The sequence below is a fragment of the Lontra canadensis genome, unplaced genomic scaffold, assembly GCF_010015895.1.
Source record: "Lontra canadensis isolate GAN:19392208 unplaced genomic scaffold, GSC_riverotter_1.0 scaffold57, whole genome shotgun sequence".
NCBI classification, from domain to species: Eukaryota; Metazoa; Chordata; class Mammalia; order Carnivora; family Mustelidae; genus Lontra; species Lontra canadensis.
In genome coordinates, this window is record NW_022631051.1 from 11,092,854 (window position 1) to 11,109,435 (window position 16,582).

Consider the following 16,582-nt stretch of genomic DNA (forward strand, 5'->3'; position numbering starts at 1 on the left):
GTTGACAGATGAGCAGGATGTGGTGGCCAGTCCTTAGCTTTCCAGCCTAGGCAGGATCCTCTAATGCAGTGTGGGAGCAAGACAGCCTTGGGAATCCAGGGTTCCCCTTGAAGCACAGCCCTCCCCCACCCCCACAACTGGGACATCTCAAATGGGGTGGGGAGTTTCCAACCCTGAGTCCTGGCGTGTCCCAAGCACTTGGGACACATGATCTGTCCCCCGCTCAGGGAGGGCCTATGCCCATGAGGTGTGTCTAGTAGATTAGCACTACTGTGGTCTTAATGGCATGTCTATGACAATAAATAATTAGGGATACATGGGGACGGGGGGGGGGGGGCACCTCCGCTGACTTCTCCCTGGCGCAGCTGGGGGCCCCTGATGTGCACACAGTAGGGTGGGATCCTGCAACTCCTCTGGAAGCCAGGCCCTGGCCAGAGTGGCCCTTCAGGCTAGGTGCTGACTTGGGGCCCTTCACACCCCAAAATTCATCTGGAGTCCAATTCCATGTGCCCATTCACAAACTCTGGGTGGCAGTAGGGGGCCTTAACAGCCGCTTCCGTGAAGGTGAGGGAGTACTGTGTAGCTCCCACGTCAGAGGGGCCTTGGCATTATGACCCAGCGGCCAAATCCACAAGCCATGCAGTCCCTGCTGGATGGGCGGCCCCACACCAGCTCCATGATGGTTTCTCCCATTGCTGGGCCCTGGCTTTCCACCCATACCTCCATCTGTGGAGAGGGTTCTGGCCGGGGTTGGAGGGAGGGCGTCTGTTTCACCATCCACTCCCTGTGGGACCTGTGTCCTCAGCAGTGAAACAGGGCAGAGACCCCGTGTTCCCTTTCCCTTTGAAGGCTCGGGGAAGCCGGCCCCTTGGCTGGCAGGTCCAGTAGTCTGCAGTGGGCAGGGCAGGAGCAAGCACAGTGATTCCTGAGTGGGCCGGCACCACGTGGGCTCTCATATGTCAGCGCCCAGCTCCGCACACTGCTTGTCAGAGATGTGGGAGGCCAGGGAGTCTATGATGTCAAGGAGCAGCTGCTGGCTCAGCGAGCGCAGCGTGGGCAGCTTGGAGACCTGCGGGAGGCAATTGGAAGACCCACACTGGATGGAACCGGACTCCCGTGAGGGCCAGGGTGCCCTTCAGAGTCCACCCACACACACATACCCGAGCTCTGGTGAGCCAGGATACGGGCTGATCGAGTGCCCCCCCCACTGCCCCCGGGCCTACCGCCGCAGGAGAGAAGCTGCTTCCATGCGCCCCACCCCGCGCCCAGCCAACGCCAATGCCAAGGGCCGGGCGGCCAGTGCGGGGCAGAGAGGACCCTGACCTTGGTGAACTGGTGCACGATGATGTGCAGGCAGTGCCGCTTCATGTCCAGCGCCTGCGTCTTGTCGGCTGCCTCCAGGATCTGGAACAGCAGGTTCCTTGAGGGGCTGCTCCCTCTCTCAGCCACCCGCCCCCTCGGGGCTTCAAGGAGGCCCGTGGGCACCCGTGAGCTACCTGCAGTACATTCTGTACAGTCACATTCATCTCCAGGTTCTGCTTGCAGTACGCCTGCAGCCGGTTGTTGTAGAAGCCGTAATAGTAGGGGGCCGCAAACAGGTAGCTGGGGGCTAGTTAAGGAGCTGCTGGCCCAAGGAGCTTGTCCTCCCGCGACCTGCCCATCTCCCCCGGGAGGGTGCAGCTGGGGCCCCAGGCCCAGCAGAGACAGAGGAAACCTGAGCTGCCTCCTGCCTGCTCAGAACAAGGAAACCCACCCTGACACCAGGCGCTGGCCCAGGGCTCCCATCCAACTTGCTCTCTACACAGACTCTGAGGTACTCAGGGCTTCGTCCAGACCCGAAGAAATCCCAGAAAGCCTCTCCCAAGAAAACACCCACATTCCCATTTGCAGGACTGACCATGGCCTCAGAGCCCTGGAAGGCATCTCGCACCCAGTTCAGACCCCTAAGAAGTGACGTGACCAGGAATCCCACTGTGGTGATCTACTCACCTGTCACATGGGACCTTGACCGACCCCTTCCTCTGGCCAGTGATGAGGGTCAAGAATCCACCCACCCCTCCTGGCTGCAGACCCTCGGTGCCTGCTGACCAACCCCTTCAGGGAACCCCAGGCGAGCACCAGGGAATCCTCGGAGCGGGCAGCCAGGACCAGTCTGCCAGTCTCCAAAGCCGCCTGAGGTGGGCCCTGGGCGCGCCCCCTGGCGGGGAGGATGCAGAGAGTCCTCGGGCGGCATGTTGACCTCCCCGTAGTAGATGTAGCGCAGCATGGACTCGAAGGCCTGCCTGCTGGGCACCATCTCCCCAATGGAGATGTTCACCTGGCCGTCCTCTGGCATGAAGGACCGGAACATGGCCTCAAAGTAGCTGCACACAGGGGCGGGGGGTTCCTGGCTCACAGCAAATGCAGGCAGGGTGCGGGCCTGCCCGGCTCCACCACCACACACCACCCCCTCCACCCACCTGGAGCGGGCGGCCAGGATGGCCTTGTGGGCCGGTCTCGGGTGCCCGTCCAGTAGCAGAGTGATGTCACAGAACTCCGCACCTGCTCCCTCCAGGTACGCCTTCATGTCCTGGATCAGAGATGTGCCTGGGGGGGGAGTCCCAGGGGTAGTGTGGGGGGACCTTGAGCAGAGGCCTCTTGCTCCCCCAGCAGACCCTGAGCCATTCGGGCCTCAGGGCTCCATGGACACTGCTTCTTGCCCATCTTGCTGCCCTGAAAACACCACCCCTGGGGGCAGAAGCCCTACTCTGGCCTTCCCCCCAGAGTCTGATCTCCCCAACTCAGCCCTGCGAGCCCTCCTCCCTTCCCTTGTGCTTATTAAGCTCCCTCTGGTCCTGGCAAGTACTGTGTCCAGACACATGTCACTCAGGGCCAACGGCCAGAGGCAGCACAGGCCCTGGGGAGTCAGGGGATGAATGAGACTGTGCTGTCCCTTCCCGGGCTAGGTGGCCAGAGGGAAGCACCAGAACATCTGAAGTGTTCGGACCGTGCTTGCCCCTCACTAGACCCCAAAGGGTGGGCACACCTAGAAGAGCAGCTCAGGGACTAGTCCCTGTGACCGTGGATGGGAGCCCTCAAACCTGATGTTAGTCCGGGCAGCCACCCTTGCCAGACAGGGGCCCTGTGTCCACCTTCAGAAACGGGCTCAGGAGAATTCCCGTCCTCAGGATGCCTTGTGGGTTGGGGCATCTTCCTTCCAGGGAGCCCGAACTGTCTGCTCATGCCCCTGAGACCCAGAAGCACTCTGGGTCCCCTGCACACAGACCCCACCCTGAAGGCCGGGCAGGTCCTTCCACAGCTCCCATCTCTACCCAAGACGAATGCCATCCATCCCTGTCTGCTGCTCTCAGGGACGGGGCCTGGGTCCCTACCGATGTCCACAGGCTGCTCCGAGGGGGTGCGGGGAGGTGGCTGCTGCTTCCGCCGCACGATCTCCACGATCAGTGGCGAAGAGAGGCGCTCGAACTCCTTCATCATGATCACCTGGTTGAAGTGGGACTCCTTCACCACGAAGTTCAAGCAGTGCTCCTGGGACACACAAGCCGGAGCAGGCAGGTAGGGTCAGGCCTTGGCCCATGGGGCAGCAGCCCGGATGGGATGGCTTGCGGGGGATGGGGTGGCTTGCGGGGGATGGGGTGGGGGGATGGAGGGAGGGAGGGCTGCCAGAGTGCCAGCTGCGGTAGGCAGGCGGGGTGGGCCCTGCATGCCGGCCGCACCTTTAACTGGCCCAGCTGCAGCCTGGCGGCGCTCTCACACACAACCAGCACATTCTGCAGGTCCACGGAGGCTTCAATGTACTGTCGGCACAGCTGCTCCAGGCGGCAGAGCTGGAAGCTCAGGGCCAGCTTGTACACGTCCATGACGAGCAGCACGTCCTCTACATGGCCTGCAGCCCAGAGCTCCCTGAGCCTCGGGGACGCACAGAGAGGGAGGAGGCACGCGGCAGCACATAAGGGAGGACAGGGCCCTGGGCTTCTTCCGTGGACATCCGGGACAGTGGACAGCAACTCCACCACACGAGTGGTCGCACATGGTCATGGCCGCTGAGCCTCAGGCTGTCCACCTGCCCACCCTGCTCCCCACACCCCCTCACCACCGCACCTTTCCGCGGGTACTTGATCTTGTCCGTGTAGAGGAACTGCATGAGCACTTCGAAGGGCCGGGCCTCAGCCTCACGGATGGCCACGTGCAACAGGGGTGGCCGGGCTCCCCCCGCTGCCCCACCAGGGACCTCCCTGGGAGCCGGGGCTGCCTCCTCCTCCAGTTTCTGCAGGGAGAGGAAGGGGAGCTCAGGGGCGCCCCAGGGCTGCTGGCGCCCTGGCCAGAGGGGCAGGGCCACACCTCACCTGGGCCAGCCGTTCCCGTGCCTGCACGATCTTCCTGCGGAGCCAGCGGCTTCGGGCAGTGACGATGGCCACATGGCCCTGCACGCACTCTTCTTTCTACAGCAAGAATGACACCTTGGTGGGCAACATGGGACCCTCCTCCTGGCAGGGATGGAGGCCCCGCCAGCCCCAGTCGGGGGGGTCTGGGATTTCAGGAGCGAGTGGGAGGCCAGTCGTGCCTCGGGGCACAGCCCTCACCCTACAGGGTGGCAGGCAGGCTGGGCACAGGGAAAGTACCCACCTCGCCCAGCACAAACTCCACATCGCAGAACTGGCGGCTCTCCCACAGACGCCCGTAGTCCTCATGCAGTGTGCACTTGGGGTAACAGGAGAACTGCCAAAGGAGATCCCAGTGTGGCCACTGGCCCAGCCCCTACCCTCCTCAGGGAGATGCATTCCCAGCCCATCCACCCTGGCCGGCCCCCCTGCTGTCAGCCCGCCAGCCCCACCTGGAACCGGTACATCTCCCCACTGCGGATGTTGTTGTCCACCGTGCCCCCAAAGATGTACATGGCGTCTGAGATCACCGCGGCTGCGTGGAAGAGCCTTCCGCTTGGCAGCTGGGTGGAAAGGGGTGGGGAGACGGTAAGTAACCCCGACCAGTACTTCTCTGAGCCTCAATCTGCCCATCTGTGAAAGGGGCTGACCACAGGACTGGCACCGGTGGGGTGGCAGTGACAGTAGTCAGGGCGCCAACCCTCACCTCAGATGCTGGCGGGGCAGGCTGCTTGGCTGTGGCGGTGCCAAAGTCCAGGCCAAATACATCACGGGACTTCTTGAAGCCACTTCGGTCCTCAGAGGCCAGGCCAGGAGCCTCCTCAGAAGACGATGCTCGCTCTGGCACCTCAGCCCCGCCGACCTGGAGGGGATGGACACATGAGCATGGGACCAGTCTGCCAAGGCCAGGCCAGGCAGCAGACACCAACCTCCTGCCAACCTTGCTCAAGAGCAAGAGCGCTTGGGGCCACATCTGGGAGTGGCTGAGCCACGCGCTTGAGGGGCCCTGGCAGCACAGCTCAGATGGGATACCAGCAGCACTCAAGCTGGGTGTTTTGGCAGGACACCCACAGCACTGTGCAGACAGGGCCAGAAGTGCCATGTTGAAAGCCCGCAGGCTGGAAGAATGGAGAACAGGGGCCCAGGGCCTCAGGTCGGCCCAAAACAGGTGTCCAGGGCCTCGGGTCTCAGTCATCCTGGCTCTCTGCTCTGGTCAGCTGTCTGGAGCCCCCCGGGGAGCCCCCTGAGGCTGTGGGAAGTTGTGGGGCATCAGGGGCAGCTAAGTCAGGATCCCCGCCCCCTTGGGCCGCAACCCCCCAGCCCCGCCTCGGGGACCATGGCCACTGTTCCGGGCAGCACTTGCCTCGCTGTCAGAGCTGGGCTGAACGACCTCCCAAGTCTGGAAGTCCACATCGTAGCAGTGCAGCTCATTAGGCAGTGTGTTGTCCGCTGCGCCCCCAAACACATAGAGGTGGCGGTCGAAGGCCACCATGGTGTGCCCATAGCGCCGCTGCGGAGGGGGTGGGGAGCCACGAAGCAGATGCTCGGTGGGGATGCGCGTCCACCTGGGGGCACGTAAGAGGAACCCAGTGCTGGAGTGGAGGCTCTGACCCCCCACGTCCTCCGCCTGGGGCACCCAGCCGGCTCAAAGCAGGGCCTAAGCGCATCCGCCCAGTGCCCCTCATCCCCTTTCGCTCTAGCAGCCACTCTGCCTGAGCCCCCTTGGGCGTCCACCCCCCAGCCATAAAGCAGGCAGCAGCAGCAGGCAGGAGGGGTGGCCTCTGTACGGTGAGGCAATCCCACTCTCTGGGGAACAGAGACGTGTCCACAACTCGGACACGTGTGAGAATCCCCACAGCCAAGTTAAGTCCTTGCTCCCAGGACTCCCAGGACCCCACCTTCTGACGTTGCTCCTATATCCACCACCCTCCCAGGACTTCCCAACACCTTCCAGCACATCCTCTCTTTGAAACCCAAATGATCCTGGCCAGGCGGGCCACGCCATCTGGCTCCAAGCTGCTCCCCACTACCGCCCCCGCACCTGCTGCCCCTGCCAGTGGGCGGGGGCTGTAGGGGGGCCATTCAGCAGGCAGGAGATCTGCCTGCGAAAAGCCCAACTCCGGGTGGAAGGGGCCCTCAATGCCCATCTGGGGGGTGGGGGTGGGGCGGAGGAGCTCTGTAGGAGACTCCGTGCTAAGCACCTCACACCAGCAGTGTGTCTCCATGGGAGATGGTACCTGTGTGAGGCCCACACGGCGGGATGTGCCCCCCTTGCACAGCCTCAAGCAGGCCGGGTGTGTTTGTTCCACCTATGTGGGGATGAGGTTTGGGGAGCAAAGGGTGCAGGCATGATGCCGGCCAGGCAGCCGTCAGGGGTGCCCACCACCAGGCCCAGCACCAGGGCGCTCACGTCTTGTCTTTGAATTCGAACTGAAAGAGGTTGTTGGTTATCTTGGCTCCACTCTGCCCTGAGAACACGAACATCTTGTCCCGGCACACGGCCACTGGGAAGTTGCAGCAGGACGGCGGGATCTCGCCGCTCTGAGCCACCTGGGGTGGGGAAAGCAGCTCAGCCAGGGCCCTCATGGGACCGGGTGTGTAGGTGACACCGCTGAATTGGGACGACTTTCATTCTTGAAACTTCTTCCATCAGCCAGGATTCCTAGACTAATTTCTGTAGAATGGAGTAGAGCCCCACCTCGTCCACCTAAAATGGGCCCAGTTTCTAACAATTGAGGCTAAAAATCATCACTACAAGTGAAAGATAACCCAGGGGAGAGACAATGGAGCAGTCTGACAGATCGCCCAGAAAGAGCAACGAACAGGACACCCGCCAGCGGGCTGAACTCGCTGTGTTCAAGTAAGGGTGGGTTCTACCCAAGCCGCCAGTCACCGGACGTGACTCCATGTAAAACCCAGAGCCTTTAGTCACTAGGTAAGGGCAGCGGAGATCGGGCAGGAAGTCGGCAAGGAGGCGGCTGAGGACAAGGCTGGGCTTTGGCAAGAGGAACAAAGCAGCCCCTCCCCTGGCCCCCCAAAACCCTTACCTCCCTGCCTCCCCTGCCCCACTCTGGCCTCCCAAACTCCTCACCTCCTCCCAGCATGTGAGCTCTCGGTCCTGGAGGCCAATGGTCCACATGTCATTCAACCTGCATTAGGACAGGGGAGTCAGGATCTCCGAAGCTGGGGCTGGCGGCAGGGTGGGCCTGGGCCCAGCCAGGAGGGATGGCTCCGGGGAAGGACACATCACACAGGGCTCGGATCAGGGGCCTAGGGAGCAGCCCCTGAGGTGGGAGCTTCAGGGCAGGGGGACTGGCTAAATCCCTTCTCTATGCACCCTGCCAGACAGGAACACGTGGCCTCATGCACAATGTCTAGCCACTGTGGCAATGTCGATCTCATTGCGCTGACTCCTAGGGGCTAAAAGAGGAGTTCAAAGAGGCAACACTCGCAGAAGCTACCACTAAGGGGCGCCTGGGTGGCTCAGTTGTTAAGCATCTGCCTTAGGCTCGGGTCACGGTCTCAGGGTCCTGGGGTAGAGCGCTGGATCGGGCTCCCTGCTTGGTGGGAAGCCTGCTTCTCCCTCTCCCACTCCCACTGCTTATGTTCCCTCTCTCACTGTGTCTCTGTCAAATAAAATATTTTTTTTTATTTTAAAGATTCCATTTATTTATTTATCAGAGAGAGACTGAGTATGAGCAGGGGGAGCAGCAGGCTCCTGGCTGAGCAGAGAGCCCGATGCAGGACCCTGGGATCATGACCTGAGCCGAAGGCAGATGCTCAACCCTCTAAGCCACCCAGGCTCAGAGCCCCAAATAAATAAAAGCCCCAAATAAGTAAAATCTGTTCAAAAAAGAGAGAGAGAGAGAAGAAACTACCATTAACATTGTCACCGCTTGGAGTTGGTCCTTCTTCTTTTTTAATTAATTTTTTTTAGTAACTGCTACACCCACCATGGGGCTCAAAACTCACAACCCCAAGATCAAGCTCTTTCAACTGAGCCTGCCAGGCGCCCTACCCCTTGGAGTTTCTATGATGCTGAGATCTTGGGGAATGAGCACATGCTACTTTTATAATCAAAAATACAGTAAAGCCAATTGTCTAAAGTGAGGGGGAAAATGCCCGGTACACAGGCAGGAACCCTGTGTTGTCGTCCACAGGGGAGGGGCTGGGTCTGAGGCCTGCTTCTGCCACCACGTGCTCACATAGGCCCCTCAGGGTCCCTCTTCACTTCGGGTCTGAGGATTTCTTTTCTTTTTTTTTTTTTTTTTAAACAGATTTTTATTTATTTATTTGACAGAGAGATCACAAGTAGGCAGAGAGGCAGGCAGAGAGAGAGAGAGAGGAGGAAGCAGGCTCCCCGCGGAGCAGAGAGCCCGATGCACGACTCCATCCCAGGACCCTGAGATCATGACCTGAGCCAAAGGCAGAGGCTTAACCCACTGAGCCACCCAGGCGCCCGGGCCTGAGGATTTTCACCCAGCAATTCAGGGGGCCACCATCCACCCCACAGCTCTGACAATACCCAGCCAACCCAACACCCACCCAACACCCAGTGCAGCCAGGAGAAACCAGGACGCCTGCAACAGCTGTGCAAGTGTGGGCCTGGCCTGCTGTCCCCTTGGATGCCCCCAGGAGGCGTCCTCGGTGGGATTGGGCGGGAGTGCCCCTCAGTCGCCCTCTACCCCCATCCCACCCATCATCTTCTTCCCCTCACTCCTGTGCACACGACCCTCCTGAGACTCCCTGCCAGCCCGAGCCTGACCCCGCCAGGAAGGCCCACTCCGGGGCTCAGGACACCGGCGGGGTTGCTCAGAGGTGGGGAACTGGGGCTGGGCACCCCCTACCTGGCATTGCCGTCGTAGCCAGCAAAGATCCACAGCTTGTCACTGTACACCGTGGCACCATGGGCAGACCTGGCGACTGGCAACCTGTAGTGCAAGGCTGGGGTGAGGAGCGAGGCCACCCAGCACAGACCCGAGCCTCATAGCCCCATGAGGCCAGCCGGGCCCCCAGAGCTGCCACACCTACATTTGCTGATGCCAGGGCTCTGGGGATGCCAGCCAGGGGTCATGAGGCTGAGCTCATGAGGCAGGGGCAGGGGGATGAGGAATTCAGATGTTCACGGGGTAAGGCACCCCCCCCCGGGCCAACACCAAAATATCAAAGCCGGGGGGAGGGGTGTTCCTCACCAAGCAGGACCAGAGAAGTGCCCATCAGCAGTCCACTGGGGCCCCCTCTGCACTTTGAAAGGAGAGAATCTAAGGGCAGGGAGGAGGCCTCAGACAGGCACAGCTGGGAGTGAGCATAACTCAGGCCTCTCTGGGCCTCGGGCTCTTCTTCTGTAAGGCTACAGGGGACCCAGTGCAGGAGCCTTTAGGACACCCCTCACCCCCTGACGGTTTCAGTGAAGTCTCTCACCGTCCTTCAATCTTCCACTCCGTCCACTGGCCAGTTGCAAACTTATATTCAAAAAGGTCATTTTTATTCTTCAAGTTAGAATTGGAGTAAATGTCCCCAGTGTAGCCCCCTGGAGAGAGAGAGGGGGAAACGGTCATACCCAAAGACAGCCTCTCAGAGGCTTCAAACCCCAGGAGGCAGGGGCAAAAGCTGGCCTCTCTAGACGTGTCGTGGGACTTCCTCTGTCAACCTTGGGGAGAACCTACTGCTTGCCTGACCCCGCGCTGGGCTCTGGGGATCCAGAAATGAGCAGAACCCTGTCCTCTGCCCCTGATGGAGTGACAGAGGAGGGAAGAGAGCCACCACCCTCCCGCCCGGTCACAGAGGCAGACCATTCCAACCCCACGAGAGCGGCACAGTGAGGGAAAGGGACCCACAGGGCCACAGGGGCCCTTGCGAGGCCCCTAGGCCAGTGCAGGAACCCAGAGGACTCCAGCAGAAAAAGACAGCATATGGACAGAGAGAGACTGGCCGGGCACCGCAAGCGAGCCCTGGGCCAGGTGGCAGGACAAGGGAGCTGTGAGCCCCAAAGAGGGCACGGGGTCCGGAGGTAAGAGGCAGCTCACCGAAGACGAACATGCTGCTTCCGTAGACAACAGCTGAGTGGTGGTAGCGGGGGGCCGGTGGGGTGCCGGTGGTGAAGGCCCTGGTGTTGGGGGGGGATAAGTTGCAGGGTGGTGAGGGGGGTGGTCAGTCAGCAGGGGTCAGCTGTGCAGTCCAAGCCGCACGAGGCACCCCCTGCCAACCCCGGGATTCCTTTCATTTTTTGCATTTTATAGGCAATACCTATCTCATTATAGAATCTTTATATAATTTTATTTTTTTCAGCAGGCTCCACAGGGACCAGCATGGAGTCCAACACGGGGCTTGAACTCCCGACCCTGAGATCAAGACAGGAGCTGAGACCAAGAGTCGGATGTTCACCAACTGAGCCACCCAGATGCCCCTCATTATAGAAACTTGGAACAAAAATGGCTGATAAAGAAGGAAACACAGAACCAGCTAAAGACTTGCCAGAAAGCTCCATCTGTAGCTTTAAGTCACCTCCCACCCCCCAACACACACACACACACACACACACACACACACACACACCTTTTCTATGCTTGTTAAGGCCTCTGAGGGGTTTTGTCAATGGAGTCACGGGGTGGGTATTTTGTAACATCTGCTTTTTGGACTCAACAGCAGAGAGCAACTCGGCCCACAGCTGCATCTAGGCACCGTTGGTGGCGCTGTGTCCCCACTCTAGCAGCCGCTGACCACACACATTCCTTATTGAACTAAGACCCCATTTCTACCTCTTTCCTGGGGTAACTGCTCCTTTTCAGAGTGTTATCCTTAAGCAATTATTAGTGAAGGATTGTAGTCTTAAGAGTGATTCTTAAAATTAATCTGTAACTATTGGCTATGTTATGAAAGCCAGGGCGAGAGGAACAAGACATAAACTTCTACGGCAATCCCAGCACTCAGTGATGCCACCCTGGGCCTGGATATCCACCTCCATCCAAAGGGGGCGGTGAGGCCCTGCCACAGAGGGACTGGCGGAGGTACACGGAGCTGCCCACAGTGGGGCACCCAGGTGACTCGGAGGTTCTGTGCTCCTCCCGCACAGGCCAATAGTGGAGCTCAGGAGCAGGAGTGCCTGGCCAGCCCCGTACCTCCAAATCCTGGGATCCCTTTCTCCCACTCAGCTGAGAGCTGCCCCCTGGGCAGGGCTGGAGACTGGAACAGACGGGTACAGATCTGCTGTGCTCAGAGAAGGCAGTGCCTTGCCCAAGCCCACACAGCTGGGAGGGCCGTCTGGCGGAGGCGGCCAGGGCTTGCATTCGGCCCACTACCCATGTAGGGTCTCCGGGCAGAGGAGGGGCCCCACGAAGGCCCCTTGCCGACTGCCAGCCCCTGGGCAGCACCCCACTGCAGCACAGGGTCGGTCCTGGAAGGACCCAACAGCCGATGCCTCCTCCCCCCACTCCCAGTGTCAAATCCCACAGCAGCTCCCCGCCCAGGAGAAGGCCCGGTGACTGCAGGGCTCTCTGGAGGCACAATGCGAGGACCAGGAACCAATCCAACAGACCCCCGTGATTGCGATTCAGAACAATCAATCTGAGTTGCAGACTGGGAAAGGAACCCAGGAGACAGAGGGGAACACTAAAGGCCACTGTTATCTCCTCCCCGAAGCTTGTCTCTAGCTTTCCCCAGCATGAGTCCGCTAGTTGTTGGGGCCAGCACAGGGCTACGGAGTTCTGGGGAAAGGGGGGCTGGGGCTCCAAGGCCACCCACCTGCACCAGGAGCAGTCCTTCACATCGAACCGCAGGAGGTCGTTGAGCATGGTCTTCCTGAAAGACAGCCAGGCACAGGCTGGGGTCAGTCCTGGGCTGGTCCCAGTCTGCTCTCCAGGACCCAGGAGATGGACACTGCAGCCCGGGTGGTGGGGGTGGGGCCATCGTGGGGACTCAGCCACGGTCAGGCAACCAGCTGATGCCTGAGGGACCAGGGAGTGACCACAAAGGGCGCGCCCCCACTGGTGCAGGTACCAGGGCGGTGACACACATGGGACCCACCTGCCTGGGGTCGGGTCCAAAGCATGATCCTGACTGCTTGAGGGCTCACACCTCACGGCGGGCTCCAGGACCCCCTACTCTCACTCCCAAGTCTCAGCGCCCCCTTCTCTGAGGTTGTGTCACAGGCAGAGCTTCCCACATATCCTGGGAGGCCCTTTTGCTCCTCTCTAATCTTCCTTCCTCCTCTTTATTGCAAAGCCAATGTAACTACATTCAAGATACAATAAAAAAGGAAACAAATGCACTGGCCATGTACCAGGACCTGCAATGTTACCACCGCACTCCTGTCAGTAAGAAAGAAAAAGGGAGTCAATCGACAGGGGCCTGGCACCCCTTGCAGGCCAGGCCTGTACAGGATCCCCCCTGCACCCCTCCCTCAGTCTGTAGCAGGGGGCTGTGCTCCCCACCTGCATTTACAGAAGAGGAAGTGGCCTGGGAGATAAAGGGTCTGTCTAAGGCCATGCAGTCAGGAAGCCAGGAGCTGGGAAGCAGAGATGTGACTGTAATTTCTCCCTTCTCCCATCTGCCCCTCCTCCCCTTCCCTTTCTCCCCCCTCCCCCTATCGGACACTAGGAAGCCTTCTTTTTTGTACCCAGTCCATCTTTGCACCCAGTCCATCTTTGCAAAGTTGCACGCAGAGTGAGACAAATCTGTACCCTGTTTCTTGGTGCCACATTGTAGCGAGACTTTCTGCTCATTGCTACACAGTTGCCATGACAACGCTACCTGCTACAGAACACTCCTAGGGATGCTCCCCGCTACTGCCCTGGGCTGAAACCCCCCACCTTTTCCAGTCTGGGGGTTGTCATTAAGCCTGCAGTGACCATCTCTGAGCAGATGCCTCTTCCTCTTTCATTCCTTCATGGGACACACATTTACTGAATTGTCCGTGTACTGGGTACAGGTCCCGCCCTGGTGGAGGACAGAGTTGTGTGCTCTGAAATAACACTGAGACGATCCCGTGCGATCTGTGCTCTTACCATGGAGCCAGCAAGAGGTGCAGAAGGGGAGGGAGGGCCAACAGCTGGCCCAGGCGGTGGGGAAGGCCTCACTCACAGCATACTCTGAAGAGAGGTGGGAAGGGCGGGAAGGAGAGAGCCACCAGTACAAGGGTCCAAGCAGGAGATGCTTGGTTCACTCAGAACACAGCGAGGCAGTGGTGTGGCCCAGCACCGTGCAAAACAAGGGCAGAGGAGCAGGGCAGGCACAAGTATATAGGGCCTTGTTGACAGCCAGGATAGCTCAGGCTCTTAGTCAGAGGAAGGGGAGCCATCCCGGGACTATGGGCTGAGGAGGAACACAATGAGACTTGCATTTGCAGATCCCTCTGACTGCTCATGAGGAAGAGGCTGTGGGGGAGACAGGCTGGAAGCCAGGGCCATTCTGCCTGGTCTGCGGGTCCTCATGGGGTCCTGTGAACCCCACCAGCGCCAAGTCACCCCCCCCCAGGGAGTCCTAAAAAACCAAGGCTGCAGAACCAATCAGAGGCCAGCCCTTCTGGGCTTCAGACGAAGTCCTATAGTTGAAGGGAAGGGATGGACTCATGAGTAGAACAGGTCATGTGCAAACACCATACCCGCAGAACAACCTCCATCCCGAGCCCTTCCCAGCTTGGTGCTCACTGAACCCCAGGAGCACGCTGCAAAAGCAGGGTGTATGGCCGCCCCTTATACAGAGAAGACCACAGTGCAGTTAATGCTGTTAAGCTACCTACCCCGGCCCAAAGTCACAAAGCTCTGACTTAAACTGAGCCGGGTCTATCAAGGAGACCAAAGTTCAAGCCTCAACCCCACATCTAGCAGGCTCCCGAGCCTCCCAGAGCCCTGGTGGGCATCCCCCGCCTTTCCTGACCACATCAAAGAATGAATGGCGGGGAGGGAAGCCCTGCCCAGACTCCAGGCCTGGTGCCATTCTGCATTCCCCAACCCCGGGCCATTGCCCATGCTGATCCCTCTGCTTAGAACACTCGTCCTCTTTTACCCGATTCACTCTGACTTATCTTTCAGGTCATCAACCTCTCCAGGAAAGCTTCCCAGCCCAGACCAGGCCCCCTTCTCCTCTCCAAGCACGTAGGCTATGCCCACACCCAGTACTTAACAGGGCCCAGCCCATGATAAGAGGTAAAACAGTTCTTTCCCTCTGGGAATGGGTCTTAGGGGAATGCCACCTGGGGGAACCAGCTGCACAGACCAAAGGTTTGCCTCTGCCATTACCTCTCACCCAAGGAAACCAGCCACAACCTAACTGGGAACAGTTCCTGGCATGGAGGTGTCCCAACCAACAGAACACCAAGTCATTGTCAGGAAAGCTGTTTCCCAGGAATTTCTAGCAACGTGGGAAAACCTTTACAAAAAGTGCGAAATAGGGAAAATAAATAAAACTGTCCTCTAAACGCTGCCATGTGGGGCATGTTGATAACGCCCAGAGAACTGAATGAAAAGTGTCTGGGGAGGGTGGCAGCCAGAGCGGATGTCTTTCTTTCAAGGCCCTGTCCACTCGCTCAAAACAGGAGGCACATTTGTGTGTCCTAAGCATGTGCTACCCACTGAATGCTGTGCAGAGGGCCTTGAGGGTAGGGTCTCTCATGTGGAGAAACAAAGGCTGAGGACTTAGCTAACTCAGTTAGAACCACCACGTTTCTCCCTCCCTGGTCCAAACACTCTGAAGCTCACGCTCACTCACCCATTGTCTCCACCAAATACATAGATGGCGTCTTTATAGGCCACCACTGTGTGCTTGCTGCGCCTGGAAAAGAAAAAAGGGGTGGCTGGCAGTGAGGCTGGGACCGTCCCCGGGGCAGCCAACAAATGAAACTAAGCACCCAGGCTGCTGCAGAAATCAGGTAACACCTCCCAACTGCCCAAGATCGCTAGAGATCCCCAAATTCCACAAGTACCCCAGGACCCGGTATATGGGGACACTGACATTGCCCTGGGACTCTCTGGACTCCTCACCCCACTGCAGAGCACCTGGGAACCCAGCTCCAGACCCACAAACATCCTCTAGTACCCTGTCCCAGGCCACCCCGCTCCGAGACTCCCTCAGAACACCCTGATACGGCCTCGACATCATCCTGGACATCACCACTTCCTCCCCACCCCCCATTACCAGATCCCACTCCTGGACACCACGCCCCGGCCTCGGTCCCTGGACCCCGCCCAGGGACCTTCTCACACACCCCCGCCATCCCCAAGCCGCCGTACCGGGCCCCCACGAACTCGTCGCAGGGCGGGAGTCGCCGCCAACGATGCACTGTCTCGAAGGGCCCGAAGTTGAGTGTCAGGTACTCAACACTGTCCGAGCAGCTGTGGTCAAAGTCCACACTCGGGGCTACCTTGGACCTTGCGCTGCCTGCCAGGGCCCCGGCCCCAATCGGGCCTCCCGAGCCCCCCGGCCCAGCCATCCCGGGTCCACGCCCGATCTGCCACCGGGTCCGCGGGACTTGCGGCCGCCGCCCCAGGCCGCCCCTAAGGACTACATTTCCCGGCGAGCCCTGTGCAGAACGCGCCGCACTTCTGGCCTGCGCCGCACTTCCCGGCAAGCTTAGCGCCCCTCGTGGCTCCGCGGGCCCGCGGAACCTCTGGGAAGGGGGGAATGAGTAACCCTCTGGGAAGCGTTCCCCACAAAGTACGCGCGCCAGATTTCCTCTTCCACTGAAGACGGCATCCAGGCTCCAGCCCCGTCCGCACTGGACATCCCCGTCACCGGGCAGGCCCACGCGGCCCGGAGATGGGCCACACTTCCCGGCATGCCCTGTGTGCCGGAACTCGGCCTTGACGGTCCGCCGCTCTTGGGATCCTGGGTGGAGGGTTCCGGGCTTTCAGCAGCCTGGGAGGGAGCCCGACTATCCCCTTACTGCCTGCGCCCCCACTTCTGGCCCCCCGTTTCTCCCCCTCGGCATTCCTCTTGACTGAGAGGCAGAGTGGTAGAGAGGCTCTAGATTCTCGTTCTTACTTAATAGCAGAGTCTCATTTTCTTTACCTGGAAAATGGGGATTCGGGGAGTTCTGGCTACCCTGAAAAGCATGGGATCTATCTCAGGACCCGGCCCCTACAGCCCTACCTAGGCACATGCCCCCACACCGCCAAGCGCCAGCTGTCTCTGACCTCTGAAGAAGCACTTCCCATCTCAAACCCTTGGCATGTGCTATCCCTTCTTCCAGGAGCGCTCTTCTTTCA

The 16,582-nt window shown here is 59.7% G+C and overlaps 1 protein-coding gene across 1 annotated transcript; it reads right to left on the reverse strand.

The window, feature by feature from the left end:
• Positions 1–157: 157 nt before the first annotated feature.
• LZTR1 (leucine zipper like transcription regulator 1) lies at positions 158–15,884 on the reverse strand. Its single transcript, XM_032875952.1, has 21 exons — positions 15,608–15,884; positions 15,087–15,149; positions 12,123–12,179; positions 10,409–10,488; positions 9,804–9,912; positions 9,230–9,313; positions 7,474–7,531; positions 6,793–6,932; positions 5,746–5,947; positions 5,089–5,244; positions 4,835–4,945; positions 4,627–4,719; positions 4,347–4,442; positions 4,102–4,267; positions 3,717–3,886; positions 3,372–3,528; positions 2,460–2,586; positions 2,214–2,363; positions 1,497–1,602; positions 1,324–1,404; positions 158–1,069 (listed from the first exon to the last, which is right to left on the reverse strand). The coding sequence occupies exons 1-21, from the start codon at positions 15,805–15,807 to the stop codon at positions 953–955; spliced, it is 2,523 nt and encodes an 840-aa protein (XP_032731843.1). The 5' UTR covers positions 15,808–15,884; the 3' UTR covers positions 158–952.
• Between the last annotated feature and the right edge of the window lie 698 nt (positions 15,885–16,582).

What these genes read in the sequence shown, in the direction of transcription:
- LZTR1 (XM_032875952.1), bottom strand. Translation starts at nt 15,807, where the DNA reads ATGGCTGGGCCGGGGGGCTCGGGAGGCCCGATTGGGGCCGGGGCCCTG. An exon ending in TTCGAATTCAAAGACAAGAC is followed by an intron (nt 5,948 to 6,792) that starts GTGAGCGCCCTG and finishes ACGTGCCCCCAG; the next exon opens with GTGGACGCGCATCCCCACCG. An exon ending in GATCAAGTACCCGCGGAAAG is followed by an intron (nt 3,887 to 4,101) that starts GTGCGGTGGTGA and finishes TCTGGGCTGCAG; the next exon opens with GCCATGTAGAGGACGTGCTG.